General features: G+C 37.0%; 1 protein-coding gene across 2 annotated transcripts in view; it reads left to right on the forward strand.

Moving 5' to 3' along the window:
- Positions 1–17,717, forward strand: part of ADAM9 (ADAM metallopeptidase domain 9) — a 117,252-nt gene that overhangs the window by 22,739 nt on the left and 76,796 nt on the right. For both annotated transcript variants that reach the window (XR_012123960.1, XM_073218970.1), the window contains exons 5-11: positions 1,306–1,382; positions 2,385–2,583; positions 3,720–3,785; positions 5,887–5,958; positions 7,086–7,255; positions 11,799–11,880; positions 12,520–12,653. Coding sequence is in view for 1 of the 2 variants with exons in the window: in XM_073218970.1 (XP_073075071.1) it covers positions 1,306–1,382; positions 2,385–2,583; positions 3,720–3,785; positions 5,887–5,958; positions 7,086–7,255; positions 11,799–11,880; positions 12,520–12,653 (800 nt within the window). In the remaining variant the exon portion in view is untranslated. The remainder of the gene's footprint in view (positions 1–1,305; positions 1,383–2,384; positions 2,584–3,719; positions 3,786–5,886; positions 5,959–7,085; positions 7,256–11,798; positions 11,881–12,519; positions 12,654–17,717) is intronic.

Below are 17,717 nucleotides of genomic sequence, written 5' to 3' on the forward strand. Positions count from 1 at the left end.
GCAAACTTGTGAAATACGATTTTCATTTTTTAAAACTAAATTGAAGGCTTTGAAAAGATTTAATAAAACCAAGTTATAAAAAAATGCCATCAAGTTGGTAGGTTAGGTGACTAAGTGCTAGATTTCAATCATGTCAAATATGGGAGCTTCTATTGTAACCGAAAGTAGAAACATTTTATTTTTGAGTGCTATGGCATTGCTATCTCATCAGCATTACCTCATCTGTAATAGTAGAAGGCATTTATTTTCCTTTAGGGAGAGGAAGGCAATATCAAAGATTATACCTATAAAATGCTAGAAAGAAAAACATTAGTGGTTGTGTATTGCTCCATACTAGAAAGAGTTGTAAAATGTTGAAATTCAGCCTAAATTGTTTAATGTATAATTTTCTTTTTTTAATTTTCACAATTTTAGACTTACAGGAAAATAAAACTTACAGGAAAAGTTGAATAAATAATATAAAAGATTCATGCATCTTCACCCAGATTCTCCAAATGTTAACATTTGACGACATTTGCTTTATCCTTTCCTGTCTTTTTCTGAGCCTTTTAAGAGTATAACGCAGTCCTGGTGTTCCTTTATTTTTAAATACTTCACTGTGAATTTCCTAAAAAACAAAGAATTCTGTTATGTAACCATAGGACAATGCTCAAAATGAGGAAATTAACTCTGAAGCTATTATCTAATTTATAGACCTTACAGATTTTTTTTTTGTCCATCATTCCAAAAATGTACTTTATGGCAAAAGACAATCCAAGTTCATGTGTTAACACTTTATTCATGTTAGTCTCCTTCAGTCTAGAAATCTTACCGTATTTCACAACATTGGCATATTTGTTAAGTACAGCCAGCTCCAGACTGCCGGACATTCTACAAAAACTTCCTCACTGTTTTCACCAGATGCTGGATATTTTTCCCTTGGCATCATTAGCCCATTGCAAGATCCTCTTCTGGGTTGTGGCAGTTGGCTGCTGTTGCTTCTTGGATGGTGATTTAAAATGTTAACACATGACATAATGCTGCCTTGTTCTGCTCCGAGGTCAAAGGTTTTTGGGGTAGAGCTATTTGCACCTAGTATCTTCTGGAATCCTGCCTAAACATTTGTGTATATGTAGGGTTACAGTAGACAGTCTGACAGTTGTCCAGAGAGCGCCATGTGATATGATGATATTCTAAGATATGAATACTATAAATATAATTTGTAGTATGATGACCTTAAACCATTCTGTTAGCTTGCTGTGTAATTTCTATGCTAATTTTCAACAACATAACAGTATTTGAAGATAATGCAGTTTTTTTCCTTAGAATCATTGTCATTATCGGGGCTATGTGGAGGGAGCTCATAATTCATCCATTGCTCTTAGCGACTGTTTTGGACTCAGGTAAGTCCAAAATCACTTTGTTCTTTCCTTTATTTCCTGCCCCTTTACCTATTTCTGTTTCCAAATCAAGTAATTTTGGGGGGACTTAACAAAATTAGATTTTACTTTGACCTTGCTGAAGGTCTTTAGAGCTGTGTTCAGGTATCACTCTTGGCATGTTTAGGAAAATATTACTTGAATGGACTTTAGTACTGAAAGAGAAAATTTCATTTTTTTAGACTGCTTAAATAATTTCTGCTATTTTAAATAAAATATACTTTAAATTTATATAGTATTTTATATTTATAAAATTATCACCTATATTCTTTCATTTAAATCTCTTATCAGCTATGACAAGAGGCTCATTATCTCCATATTTAGGTGAGCAACCTGAGGCTCAGAGAAATTGTATCATGTAATAATATTAAACTACATTTATCGAGGGCTTGGCAATATGACACTGTGCTGGTTGGTTGTGGCATGATTAATTGAACTAATAAATATTACTTTTAATTCTCAAACCAATTACATAAGATAGCCATGATTATCTCTCCTTAAGTAATAACATTTACAGAACAGTTACTGTGTGCCAGCCAGTGTTCTAAGTATTTTGTGCTTATTAAATAATTGAGTTTTCAGAACAAGCTTATGCAGAATATAAAGTAAGGCAGAGGTTAAAGTAATTGCCGAGAGTCCCACAGCTCGTAGGAAACCTTTGGGATTCAAACTCTGGTTCTCTGGCTCCAAACTCTGCACTTTTAGCCACTTTTCTATATTGCCTTCCTTTAAGCAGTGATGGCTCAGAGAGGTTAAGTAACTTTCAAGGAGTGATGTAGTAAGTAGCAATCCTGAGCTTTAAATTTAGGTCGGCCTGACTCTAAAGCCTTAAGATATTTCTGTATACCATGCTACCCATTTCTTACACTTGTTTCAAACTAGGACTTGAATTCAAGTTTTCTGATTCCATTTCCTGTGTATTTTTTCTTCATTCTTAAAAACTGTGTGTGTGTAATGCCACACCAGAGGATTGCTACATATAGAGAACATGAGTTACGGGATTGAACCTCTGCAAAACAGCTCCCATTTTGAGCACATCTTTTATCGACTGGATGATGTCCACCAAGAGCCTCTGAAATGTGGGGTTTCCAACAAGGAAATAGAGAAAGAAACCATAAAGGATGAAGAGGAAGAAGAGGCTCCTACCATCACTCAGCTTCTTCGAGTAAGGAAATAATATATTTCTTCATGATGCAAACTGAAGTTTTAAAAACTTGTGTATGTGTGCATTAAACCAATACTTATTATTGCTTTATTTTTGCCAGCGATGTGCCAGGCATTACGATAGGTACTGGAGGTTAAAAAGATGAGCAATATGCATATCCTGCCACCAAGCTGAATAGAGTCAAACTATGTGTTTTATCAACTAGGGCTTAAATCTTACACAGTAATTTTATTTCTTTTTCTCATTGGTACATAATAGTCTATTGCGCTGTCAACAGCTGTAGAATTTTCTGTTTGGATAACTTTTACACAAACTGGAATGCCAATTCTTGAATTCTGGTTTGGGGAAACAGAGAGAGATTGGGCTTTAGGACTTCAGTTATTTCAGATGTCTTCTAGGGACACTAGTCTCCCTGTTTCCAGTCTTCATTAGGATTCCCTTACTCTTGGCAAGACTCTCTGAGACTGAAATGTTTCTGGGACTAGATCAACCTCAGCTGTAGGCAATTCCTTTCTACATAAGGGATGACGTCGCGGTGCAGGAAGAAGCACATGCCTGACCTGGTGTATTTTCATTAACTGGTGCCCGTTTATGTATAGTTCCCTTGCCTCTCCTGTCATCTACTCTTCTGAATATTAAAGTGCTCATTTTCACTTTAATCACTGGAAAGCACTTACATTTTAGCTTATGCTATACATTATGTGAATTCTGTAAAATCACAAAACTAGCCATTTTTTAAAGTGGCAACCTTGTCCTCACTTCTGCTCTGGATCATTAGCGGATATTCTTCCTTCCATGTTCAATGAAGTGATGGGGGTTTCCAATTAAAATGTGTGTGTATATGTGTGTGTGTAGTTTTGCTATTAGAAAATCAGTATTTATGCTCTGGAAACTTTAATAATTTATATTATCTTTAACTAAAATTTTTCTCAGATTAGTATAGATACCAGATACCACTTTTAAAAAAACACTGTATTTTTGGCTTTCTTAACCTAGGTTGTGTTAGGTAAGATAATTTTACAATGTTCTTAGCAGTCATGAAATAAGTGACTAGAGATTAGGGTAAGATCACTACATATGAAAATTGTGTAGCCTGGTGACTTTTTTCCTCGCCTTTATATTTATGTTTTTGACAGAGAAGGAGAGCTGTCTTGCCGCAGACCCGCTATGTGGAGCTGTTCATTGTCGTAGACAAGGAAAGGGTAGGATTGGTGACAGTTTTTCTTCTTTTTCATGCAAAGCAGATGAGAAGTGAGCATCTCATGAAGGAAATGTAAAATATGTTTGTATTGATTTTTCTTAAAAAAATGTAATTTTAAAATGCACATTTTTTTCTTGCTTAAACATACTTAATATGCATTATACCACCAGAAGCTGAAGGTGCCAAATGAGACTAGACTACCTCTACACTGGTTTTTACTGGTGGTGTTTTCACCCCCTGTTCTTTTGGGCGATTTGCTTATGCTGAATTTCTTAGGTGAAATTGTGTTGCATCTAGTACTTGAGACCTTTTCAGGTCACTTTAAAGGACTGTGGTGATAATATCAGTCCATTAGATATTGTTGCCTAGTAGAATTGCTGTGCTTTCTAGAATTTCAGCTAACCTGTATTTCACTTTAAGAGGTAGAAAACTTCCAGGTCCTGGCAGGCTTGAAAGGGACTAGAGCAGAATGATTCATCTTAGCATTTACGGTTGGTTTCATTGTATCAGATAACACCAGGGGTTTTCCTTATTCCTACTTAGGAATTCATGCTTAACTTAGCTGGGAAAAGTAATGGGTGTATTTCATCATTTACAGGATTATTCAGTTTTAAATATAGCTGCCGTATAATTTAACATAGAGATTCTCTGAATTGTTTTGTCTCTTCTGCCAACTTTGTGAAATAGTTGTTTATAGAAACTTAACATGATGGGCAGTTCCTTTCTGGTAAGCTGCAAGGACAGTTTCAAGGATTTTTACGGTTTAAAAAAAAACACCCTTGTATATAGATTGGGGATAATGAATCATATTTATTAGGAGATAGAAATGTATTCAGATTTGTTCATTATAGGGTCATTACCCTCCACTGGTAAAAGAAAAAGCATGGGAATATGAACAAGCATGGACTCTGCCCCAGATAGAATGTTTGGACAAGTGACAAAAGTAGAGATTTGAAATATTTTTCTTTATTACTCTCTCCAGATAGATGTTACCTACTGATAGAAAATGGTTCAAAATAAAAATGGTTCCATTTTAATCAAACTTTGTCAAATATATTACATTAAAAAATCTTATTTAGGAGGATCATGATAAAATGCCTACCTGATAAGATATGAAATATTCTGATATCAATGTCCTTATTGTAGAGGAAAACCATACACTCTTTTTAACATTTCTTCTCATTAATTATTAAGTTGGTTGTATTAAAATAATGTTAGACAGTTGTTAATGTAAAACCAATATGGTTAAACTTTTTTTTTAATTGAAATATCGTTGATATACAATCTTATATTGGTTTCAAGTATACAGCACAGTGGCTCAACATACCCATATTATTAAATCCTCACCCCCACTAGTGCAGTTGCTGTCTGTCACCATAAGATGTTAAAGAATCATTGGCTATATTCTCCATGCTGCACTACCATCCCCATAACCAACTCATATTATAATTAAGAATTTTTGTGCCCCTTTATCCCTTTCACCCTCCCTGGCCACTTCCCCAACCCCTGCCTCATGGTAGCCACCAGTTACTTCTCAGGGTCTATGAGTCTACCTATTTTAATATGGTTAAACTTTTAAATGTCTCTGTGTTTTACCTACATATAATGTTTCAACTAGTGAACATTGGTTAATCTGTCCGTGCTAATTTAACCCAGAGATTAATAATGGTTTATTGGTAATGTCTTCAATCTAAGGGGTGGAAGGGTCAGGAAATCTGTTAGATTATCTTTATTTCTTTATCTATGCATTTTGACTGTTTTAAACTCTACCTTTGGGAAGTGCTTTAAGATATTTTTGCATTAGAATAAATAAAAATAACATAAGATTTTAAACACTTTAAAGTTGTACTAATCTAGAAAAAATAAAGATGTCAGTGCTTTTTCATTATTCATTTCACACTTGTTCCTGTTTTTCTTTTATTCCCATTTATCACTAAAATGTATCCTTTAGATTTAATAGTTTAAAATGCAGGTAGAATGTATAAATGCCTCAGTTTTGGGCTCAGAGGGAATATTTGGATTCTTATGTTCATTTAATAGATTATTGAAATGTTTTTCTTTAATTACTTTATTGATAATGATTTGCCTTTTTTGCTTCTCAGTATGACATGATGGGAAGAAATCAGACTGCTGTAAGAGAAGAGATGATCCGTTTAGCAAACTACTTGGATAGTGTAAGGTCTATTTTCCATCAGCTGGGATTATTCTGTTTTATCCTTTCACAGTCTCAGAATTTAAAAATTGTCTCCTTTTGAGCTCAGATTATCCTAGGGTCTAAATGACTAAGTCTTTCAGGGGTCTCCATTCTAGTTTATTCTGTAACGTCTTTTATGGTATAACTGTAGAAAGACTTTGAGACAAGCAAGAGATTTCATATTAGCACCTATTTTATCTTCAAGTAGATAGGCTAAGGTACTTTGAAATTTATGAGAAGGTCTTTGAAGTTTTACTGGGAGAATCTTATTTTGACTAAGGCTGCCTCCTATTTTGAAACCATGATGTGAAAATACTACTGTGAGAGAGAGAGAGAGAGAGAGAGATGGATGAATTTGGCTTGAGATTATGAAGTTCAGTCATCCAATGGGAGATACTGAAGAATTAGATACATGTTCTTAGAAGGTAATTTTATCTATAAGGTGTTTCCCTGATATGAATACCAAGCATAAACAAAATGATAATGATGACAGTGATTGAGTTCTACCGAGTACTGATAATGTGCTAGAAACTGGGCCAAGGGCTTTACATTTATTGATTCATTTATTCCTTACTATGAATATATTGCTACGAAAATAGATTTTAGTTCCATAATCCTGTATCTGAAACCTTTGGGGTGCCTATAATTAGGATTTTAGATAAGAGTTCAGAAAGGTAACATAGTGCTCACTGTGTATTATGTAACACCTCCAGTGGGATCTTGGAGCAGCATCTCGTAAACAAACTGACTGGTATTTCTGTAGTAAATGTGTGACTGTTTACATCAAGTGAGATAAACAGGGACTATAAATAGATTTTCATTAGTTTTGGGCAAGACTGGAACTACATTTACCAAAAACTCTAAACTCCCAGGGTTTTTCAGATTTTGGAATGGAAGATAAAAAAGGAATTTGGGCTGTTACTTTTATTTCATGGGTGAGGAAACTGAGACCTTTGAGAGGTTATAGTGTCATTGTATTGAAAGAAATATTTTTACTTGAGTGGAGGAGTCTCATATTTAAGTAGTTGTCTTACTGCACTGTAAGTTAAAGGATGTCTCATATTCTTTAATATATTTGATATACTTTTTTTTCTGTTTTCTTCCTAGATGTATATTATGTTAAATATTCGGATTGTGCTAGTTGGACTAGAGATTTGGACAAATGGAAACCTGATCAACATAATTGGAGGGGCTGGTGATGTGTTGGGGAACTTTGTACAGTGGCGGGAAAAATTTCTTATAACACGTCGGAGACATGACAGTGCACAGCTAGTTCTGTAAGTTATTTTTTTAGATAAAAGGTAATGAAATGGTGAAAAAATTTTTGCCTATTTTTTTTATTAGAATCATATTCTCTTAAGGTTTTTGAGCATTTATTTAATCTTGAAACTGATGTCCTGCAGTTTAAAAAATTTTTTCCCAAATTACTTTCCAGATGATTTCATCCTCTTTTTTTTTTTTTTAATTTTTCATTTCTTTTGGGATTTCGTCTACTCAGCTGTTGAGTCTTGTGCTTTTCCTCTCATTTTATTATCTTTCATCTCCTTTCTTCTCTTTGTCTTTTTTTCTACTTTCTGGCATATTTCCTTAAGTTTATCTTCTAAGCTCTTTATTGTTTTTCATTTCTGCTATTTTATTTTTAATGTATAATAGCTCATTTGTCCTCGATAATACTGTTTTATAATGAACTTATTTCATAGGTAGAGTAGTTTTTCTAATCTGAGATACTACTGGTATGTGTTTTTAAAATTTTCTTCCTTTATGTTAGTATTTTCATGGTACTACAATAAAACATATAAATCACTTCATACAAATACATTCCAAAAACTTAGAGGAAAACTCTCCTTTAAAAATATTTATAACATTTCATCCTTCTTAATAGTTTTCTAGCTGGATAGGCTAGCTTTTTTCAAAAAACAGTTTTAATTTATATGTGTTTTTTTTCTTCCCTCAATGTTGATGGTAACAGTTTTCTCTGAGATATTTCCCTTGATTTTATTTTGTTGTCTTTGTTGTGTGAGTTAATTTTAAAGTGAGGCACTGAAAATGCCAAAATGGATTTTTATGGCTTCGTAATCACAAAGGCTTGATCCTGGCCTTTATATTAAGTTTTAGTAAAATTGCACCTGCAAGTATGTTCATACTGGTGAGCATGCCATCCAGTTCACAAAAGACCAGCAGGAACAGGCATTACTCTTTGCTCAGCCACGCCTACCTGTCATGTCAGAGGCATTCCCCACATGTCTGCTGATCCCTGGTTGGTTGGTTGTGGCTAGGAATGGGGCACTAAAAAGCCTTTTGGAGGCATCGAATACATGATTGGGACTTGGGGACTATGGGGCTCACTGTAGGGTGATCTGATTGCAATGTTCCCTTGGCATTCCCCTGTGTCCATGTTTCTACTGGCTGGTCCTATGCCCTAGAGAAGGGTTTATTCATTCATTTATGGGATATGTATTAGGTGTGTGCCCTATGCACTGAGGTATAACAGCGAACAAAACAGACAAAAGTTCTTGCCCTGATGGAGTCCATGGTCTGGTGGAGGAGACTGGCCATCAATATACAGTTGGTCCTTGAACAACCTGAGGGTTAAGGGTGCCAACCCCTGTATGGTCAAAAATCTGCATATAACTCTTGACTCCACCAAACCTAACAACTACCAGCCTGCTGTTGACTGGAAGACTTACTGGCAACATAAGCCATTGATTAGCACATGTTTTATATGTTATTTATATTATACATGTATTCTTCTTAAAATTTTTTTTATTAAGGTATCATTGGTATACAATCTTATGCTCAGGTTTCACATGAGCAATATTGTGGTTACTACATTTCCCCTATTATCAAGTGTCCACCACATACCCCATTACAGTCACTGTCCATCAGCATAGTAAGATACTATAGGGTCACTACTTGTATTCTCTGTGCTATACTACCTTTCCCATGCCCCCCCATATTATGTGTGCTAATCATATGCCCCTTAATCCCCTTATCCCTCTCTTCCCACCCACCCTCCCCAGTCCCTTACCCTTTGGTAACTGTTAGTCCATTCTTGGGTTCTGTGAGTCTGCTGCTGTTTTGTTCCTTCAGTTTTTGCTTTGTTGTTATGCTCCACAGATGAGTGAAATCATTTGGTACTTGTCTTTCTCTGCCAGGCTTCTTTCACTAAGCATGATACCCTCTAGCTCCATCCATGTTGCTGCAAATGGTAGGATGTTTTCTTCTTATGGCTGAATAATATTCCCTTATGTATATGTACCACATCTTCTTTATCCATTCATCTACTGATGGACACTTAGGTTGCGTCCATTTCTTGGCTATTGTAAATAGTGCTGTGATAAACATAGGGGTGCATTAACATCTTTTTTGAATCTGAGATCCTGTTTTCTTAAGGTAAATTCCTAGGAGTGGTATTCCTGGGTCAAATGGTATTTCTATTTTTAGCTTTTAGAGGAACCTCCATACTGCTTCCCACAATGGTTGAAATAATTTACATTCCTACCAGCAGTGTAGGAAGGTTCCCATTTATCCACATCCTCACCAGCATTTGTTGTTTTGTCTTTTGGATATTGGCTTTCCTAACTGGTGTGAGGTGATATCTCATTGTGGTTTTAATTTGCATTCCTCTGATGATTAACGATGTGGAGCAACTTTTCATGTCCCTGTTGGCACCTGAATTTCTTCTTTGTAGAACTGTCTCTTCAGATCCTTTGCCCATTTTTTGATTGGGTTATTTGCTTTTTGGTTGTTGAGGCATGTGAGCTCTTTATATATTTTGGATGTTAATCCCTTATGGGATATGTCATTTACGAATATATTCTCCCATACTGTAGGATGCCTTTTTGTTCTACTGATGATGTCCCTTGCTGTACAGAAGCTTTTTAGTTTGATGTAGTCCGACATGTTCATTTTTGCTTTTGTTTCCCTTGCCCAAGGAGATATGTTTGTGAAAAAGTTGCTCATGTTTATATTCAAGAGAGTTTTGTCTATGTTTTCTTCTCAGAGTTTTATGGTTTTATGACTTACATTCAGGTCTTTGATCCATTGCGAGTTTACTTTTGTGTTTGGGGTTAGACAATGATCCAGTTTCATTCTCTTACATGTAGCTGTCCAGTTTTGCCAACACCAGCTGTTGAAGAGGCTATCATTTCCTCACTGTATGTCCATGGCTCCTGTATCATATATATTAATTGGCCATATATGTGTGGGTTCATATCTGGGCTGTATTCTGTTCCATTGGTCTATAGGTCTATTCTTGTGCCAGTACCAAATTGTCTTGATTACTGTGGCTTTATAGTAGAGCTTGAAGTTGGGGATCATAATACCCCACTTTATTCTTTCTTCTCAGAATTGCTTTGGCTATTCGGGGTCTTTTGTGGTTCCATATTAATTTTAGAACTATTTGCTCTAGTTTGTTGAAGAATGCTATTGGTATTTTGATACATTGAATCTGTAGATTGCTTTAGGCAAGATGGCTATTTTGACAATATTCTTCCTACCCAAGAGCATGGGATGTATTTCCATTTATTAGTGTCCTCCTTAATTTCTCTCTAGAGTGTCTTGTAGTTTTCAGGGTATTTCACTTCCTTGGTTTAGGTTTATTCCTAGGTATTTTATTATTTTTGGTGCAATTGTGAATGGAATTTTTTTCCTGACTTGTCTTTCTGCTAGTTCATTGTTAGTGTATAGGAATGCAACAGATTTCTTTGTATTAATTTTGTATCCTGCAACTTTGCTGAATTCAGATATTAGTTCTAGTAGTTTTGGAGTGGATTCTTTAGGGATTTTTATATACAATATCATGTTATCTGCAAACAGTGACAGTTTAACTTCTTCCTTACCAATCTGGATGCCTTTTATTTCTTTGTGTTGTCTGATTGCCGTGGCTAGGACCTCCAGAACTATGTTGAATAAAAGTGGGGAGAGTGGGCATCCCTGTCTTGTTTCTGATCTTAGAGGAAAAGCTTTCAGCTTCTTGCTGTTCAATATGATGTTGGCTGTGAGTTTGTCATATATGGCCTTTATATATACGTATTCTTGTAATAAGGTAATTCAGAGAAAGGAAAAAGTGTCTTTCAAGTGGTCACAAATCTCCACAAAATTTTCTAATATATTTATTGAAAAAAATTCATGTATAAATGGTCCTGTACTGTTCAAACCTGTGTTGTTAAAGGGCCAAGTGTATATATAACATGAAATACTGGTAAATCGGAAGGAGGAAAAATAATGCTGGGTGGGGTGGGGGTAGTTGTGAAAGTATTGATGGGCTGAGGGTGATATTTCAAGGGGAGGTCCTAATGGGAAGATGCCTTTTGAGTAAAGACCTGAAGGAGCTGAGGGAGTGAGTTAGGGGTATGTACTGGGGAGGGGAGTTCAAGGTGGAGGAATCAGGTGTCAGGATCCAGTTGTGTCAGAATCGTGGAGGAACTTCAGTGGAGGCCTTAATGTGCGCCCTGTGTGCATATGCTCATTGAGTTTGTTGTCTGTTTCTTCTTACTAGGCTTTTTGAATAAATAAATGTAATGCATTTTAGGAAGATTTTTCCATCCAGAGGTAGAAAAAAATGGTTTGGTATCTAAAACATACCTTCATCTATCTGCAAAACAAATTTATAATATTCAGTCTCATTCTCTGGTGATAAAAAAGAGGTAAGGCTTAATTGTATTCCGATTTTAAAATGTTATTTACCTTTGCCATTTTCCTCCCAGGTTTTGTGGGTTCTACCAGTGCAGTGTAAGATTACCTCAGGAAATAAGGAGCAATGTATTCCTTTGTCCCTGCAAGTGGATTTTCTAACTTTTACCTTTTCTTCTCATTTAGGAAGAAGGGTTTTGGTGGTACTGCGGGGATGGCATTCGTGGGAACGGTGTGCTCGAGAAGCCATGCCGGCGGGATTAATGTGGTACTTTTCTATTATTAAAGTTCAACTTCGGTCATCTGCATTAGGACAGTGTCGAGCATATTGACTGTACACTTCAGTCCCTGGTCCTTAAAGTAATATTTGGGTTTCATGAGGGACATGGTAGAAGTGGCAGATGTGTTCTTTCCCTAAAGATGGGATTAAATTTTCTAGTATTTATATGTCATTTATATTAATTTATGTAATTTATGTAACATTATATACAGTATTTATGTATTATACTTGCATAAACATTATATAAATGTGTATTTACATTTACATTTTCTAATATATATGAGTTTGTTATCTCCTCACTTTTTACGGGTGTGGAAATGGAAATTTCATGAAGAAAAATTAAGTTAGAACTGTGAATTTGTTTTCCCTTAAACCACCACGAATAATCTCTTGGTGCTAAAGTAATTGATCTGCTGCTTAAACGGTGTGTCCCCACCATCAGTATGTTGAGTCACGCCAGTTTCTTACTAGACTGAAATCTGTAAACACTGATGTTGGATGCCTGATTTATAATATAGACTGTCAACATCACAGTGATAAATTTCCTTTTATGAAAAGATAATCTGAGAAACAAAACATATCCCTTTTGCACAGAAACCTAAATAATACCTTCCTGTGTTTGGACAGTTTGGGCAGATCACAGTGGAGACGTTTGCATCCATCGTGGCTCATGAGTTGGGTCATAACCTTGGAATGAATCATGATGATGGGAGAGATTGTTTATGTGAAGCAAAGAGCTGCATTATGAATTCAGGAGCCTCGTGAGTAACTGAATTCTTTTCTCTTCTTAATATATAGAACAAGGTTCTTAAACTGTGTGATATAGTCATGTCTGTGTTGAAAAAACTATTTCTGGCTCCCCTGAAATTAATTACCCATAACAACGATGGGAAGTCTACTTTTAAATTAAATAAATAATCCCAGAGAGCTTTAAAAAAGAAACTTTATGTCAGCACAGTTATGTAGTTATAGTCTTTGGTAAACCAGCTGGAGAACAAAAGAGTATGAGAACATGGAAAAATTTATATCTGAATTAGAAATCAGGAAAGGATTTCTGTTAGATTCAGTGCAGGTTGGACTGTATTGTTAGAACCATGGGAAACCTCACTCACAAATCCCTTCCTGAGAAATTGCTGCCCTGTCACGGTAACTAGGAAGAAATCCTGACATAGTCCTACTAATGTCCCCAATTTTAGAGGTGAAAGTGGGAGGCAGGACAGTGGAGAAAGAGTTTACATCTATTGAACTCTTTTTATATATCAGGCCTTGTTCTAAGCACTTAACAGGTATTAATCACTCAATGCTCAGCAACCTAATGAGATGTAGGTACTTTGTTATCTCTATTTATGGATGAGGAAACTGAGGTCACCCATCTAAGTGAGTGGTAAAGCAGAAGTTTGAAGTCAGGAAGAAAGGGTCCAGAGCCAGTGATCTAAGAACCCTTTCCTAAGCCAAGGTCAAATAATTACAGTAGAGGGTCAGTCATTTCACATAAGGGTGAATAAAAACCATTGAGTTTTTGGGCTTTTTTTGATGTAGGTTTATCATATGGCAATGAGGTCCCCTCCTAATTTAGTAGATGGTACTGCTAAGCAGAGAGCAGGGCATATAAGCAGAAGCCGAGCCAGAGAAAATGTTAGATATGAAAAAGCCTCACCTTTTACAACCACAGTTGGAGATTTCATATGGTGAATATCAATGGCCCCAAGTTCTCACGCCCTTACCTACCTACAGTAAGCTCCCAGAGCACTGAACAAACAATAAAAACTTCTGTTAGCTGGCCCCTTATCTTTAGTTCCAAGACCACAATTCTGATCATATCCCAATGTAAAGGGAAACAAACACTCAAGCAGAATGTATCTGTTTTTGAGCAGAAACTAGGCTGAAAAATAGATACGGAAGAATTAGAATAGTGCTTATGAAAAAACTATACTTAATTTAGAAGGTAACTATATTTACAGTAAAGTCATATGTTTGCAAGAGATTTCCTGTAGGAAGAGGAAGTAAATTTAGTGTTTGGTCCGGCTGACGGTGAAGTTGAGGAGTACATGAGCTCGGGGAATAAGAAATGAGTAATCAGCAATGAGATTAGATGGTAGACTAAGGTGAAAACAGGAGCAGTCAGAGAATGCCATGTCATGGAACAGCACAAAGCACAGTCATGGAATTCAAGGGGTGTAAGAAGCAGTGAAGAGCAGACCCGTAGTGTATTCATTCACTCATCAAATATTTTACCAAGTACAGCTATGTGCCAGACCGCATAGTAGTCTTGGACTATTTTGGAATACCTCAGCGAATTAGATGAAGACTCGTCCCTTAAGGAGTTTATGTTTTAATGGGGCAAGACAAGCTGTTAACATAATACACACATCAGTAATATAGAACATTAGTAGGTGATAAGTGCTCTGGAAAATGAAATAGAGCAGGACTGGGAGATTGGAAGGGCCGGGGTGGTGTGACTGTGGTGGGGGTAGTGGTGGCCGAGGTCCGTTTGTCATTTAAACTTGTGAGGGTCAGTTTCTTTGAGATGACATTAGACCACATACTTGAAGGAGGTGAGTGGAAGGCTGGCTGTGTGAGTATCCTAAAGGAAGTACTGTTAGGATAGATTTTCTTCCTCAAGGTGGAAGAAATTACAGCACTTTGTATGCTACTGGACTGATTTAGTAGAGGTGGAAAATTGATGATCCAGAACAGAGAGGGGACCCTCCCTTTGGTCATCCCTGAGTGGGTGGGAGGGTCCAGGGTTGGGGCATGGCTTGGGGTTTGTAGGGTATCTATAATGGAAGTAATGGATGTAGCTGCTGGTGGGTGGACAAATGTGGTGGGAGCTGGGGTTTTGTCAGTGAGGTAGGTTCACCAGCTGAAAGACAGGTTAGGGGAGGGGCCCTGGGGCTCCAGGAAATAGGAGAAGGTAGGAAATAGTCGCATAGTTGAAAGGGAGAGTAAAGGAGAGCAGTGTGCTTACTGGGCAGCTTCTAAGGGCCCCTTGAGGCTCACAGTCTGACTTAGTGTGGTTGTGTGTTTTTGTGCAGACACATTCAGCTGCACAGGCACATAGAGAGGTGAGTGAACTAGGCTGTGGTCAGGCCGATGACAGTGAAGTGAGAGGAGCAGGGAGGGCCGACCTGTACGCAGGGAGTCATTACAAGGGACCATGGCATTGAGCCGGGCAGGCCGAGGCAAGAGGACCGTGAGGAGCTGGGGGAAGTGCAGGGAGGACATCAGCGGGTCGGCTTCCCTGGGGCTGGGGGTTAAAGGGATGTTGGACTATACAGGTATTCTGGAGCGAGAGTGGAATGCATAAAGCTGAGATTATACATTAGAGTCACTGGTAATGGTAAGGCGTCCACTAAAACCACGGTAATGGGTGGTTGACATGGTTGAAGACCAGATCAGTGGGGGAGAGAAGTATTGCCACTTGGAGCCCAAGGGATTGATACAATTATTGACTGTACACCTGACCCTGAACAACACAGGTTTGCACTGTACTTATGTTGGGCTTTTTTCAATAAATATATTGGAAAAATGTTTGGAAGTTTGTAACAATTTGAAAAAACATTTTCTTTTCTCTAGCTGACTTTCTTGTAAGAATACAGTGTGTAATATCTAAAACATACAAAAATGTGTGTTAATTGACTGTGTTATTGCTCAATGGTTGGATATTAGTAGTTAAGTTTTTGGGGATTCAGTAGTTATACATGAATTTTCGGGGGGTCGGCACCCCCAATCCCTCATCGTTCAAAGGTCAACTGTATATTGAAATCAGCAGAAATGGAGTCAAGGATAGTGTTGGTGTGACAGTGTTAGCAAGAAAGACATGGGCGGGGGGCAAAGTGGGGGTTAGTGACATTCGTGACAAAGATAGTGGGCAATATCATTTTATGAGATCCAGAACTGGGAGATTTTAGGAAGGAGGGAGAGAGAACAGCTTAGAAGCAGCAGCCTGGAGGAAGAACACTGATTCCACATCTAGCTGTAGGAGGGGAAAAAACTGCTGACATTTGAGGTGGTTCTAGTGGCATCTGTGGAACTGGGGAAGAGCTGAGTGTAAAGTGGGCGTGAAGGTGAAGGATGGTAGGACATACTGGATTTTTTTGCTGAGAGGAGTTGGAACATATTGGATATTTTTTGCTGATGTGAATTCCAGAGCACATAGCAAAAGAACAGGATACTAATAAAGCATTATGAGTATAAGAGGAGACAGGGGTCTGCATGGGGAGCTGCTGCAGCTTCTTATGGTGATTGGTGTAAACAAGAATAAAGGGGGGATGAGATTTGTCCGGGTGGACTAAAGGCGGAGGCTAGTGAGCCCCGTCCATGGGATGGAAGGGACGAAGTGTTTGGGATTTCGCTTTGACCTCTGCCATTCTAGGGGGTGTGAATTTATTATCTCAGTCCTTGTACAGGAGCTCATTTAGGCCCTGGTTGAGTGGTTCCTCCTTGATGCCTGTCCAAAAGATTTGCAAGTCAATCTTGATAAGCTTTCTTAGGTTGTAGGGGGAAAGGGCACAGAGAGTAAAAGTTAGATGTGCTAGATTTTGAGAACACGGTGGGAAGAATAACTTATGGGCCGTTGGACTCACTGGAGGAGTATCCAGAACAAATGGAACTTGAGAGAAAATAGACATTCAAAAAAAATTAAGAATAACCTAGTAGGAGAGGTTATAAGATCACTGAAAATGGAGAAATATATGTGTAATTATATGTTAAATTGTCATAATAATAATCTCTGGGTGGAATTGAAAACGGGGTGCACATTTCTAATTCAGAAGGACAAAAAATTATAGAAAATGTATTCTATATAGAAAAATAAAACAAAAGAATATATTATTAGAGGGTTACAAAACAAAGTGTAAGTTAAAATAATTTAAGGCCAAATACAACAGTATGACAAATATATATGGTATGCCTCTTAGAGGAAATTTTAAAACATCTTTCTTAATCATGAACAGATTATATAAACAAAACACATACAAGATTATAGATGTTTAAATAAATATTAGTATATTTGTTTAATAGATAAAAATATAACTCCATGCCACAAACAGAATATAAATCTTCATTTCAGGTGTCCAGGAATCTCAACAAAAATTGACCATGTATTTTGCCAAAAGAAGATTATGTAATTTCCAAAAAAGCAAAAACAGAATAGGACTCTCTTTGACTACAGTGTGGTAAAACTAGATATTAGTATCAAGAGCCCCTAAATGAATCAGTAATTTAAAAACACTCTCCAAGTAAATCTTGTATCAAAGAAGAGACCTGAAGTCTAAAATAATTATAAACTATTTTGAGGATAGTGGTATTGTGAATATTACACTTAAAACTAACTGCATACTAAAACTTCAGCATGAATATAAGAGCGTCTCAAATATAAGATTATCTGCCATTTTCCCCGTGAAAAGAACCAAAAGTTCTTGGGGGTTAACTCAAGTATATAAACTTGTAGGGATGTAGAAGATGTAAGGGAAGAGAACGGTTCCTGGCTGCTGGAGAGAATGACTATAGCTGTAGGAGAAACTGACCCCAGAGGAGTTGTAGAGGGAAACTGCCAACATGAGGTGACCCAACAGAGGGATCCGGAGGAATTAATCGACTTGATTCTCCTACCGACTTCTTGTCTCTGCCCCTCCATCTTATTGGCCATGTTCAATTGGATGCAGTCGATATAGGTCAACCTCCTAAGCATAGGATGCACTGGAGAGGGGTGGGATAAGATTGGAGGGGAAATCATAAAATATTGGGCATATATGGTAGTATTAGTAACATTTATTTTGGTTTAGAAGTCGTAGCTAATGCAATGAATAAGGAAAAGGCTTAGG

The sequence above is a fragment of the Manis javanica genome, chromosome 12 (assembly GCF_040802235.1).
Source record: "Manis javanica isolate MJ-LG chromosome 12, MJ_LKY, whole genome shotgun sequence".
Taxonomy (NCBI): Eukaryota; Metazoa; Chordata; class Mammalia; order Pholidota; family Manidae; genus Manis; species Manis javanica.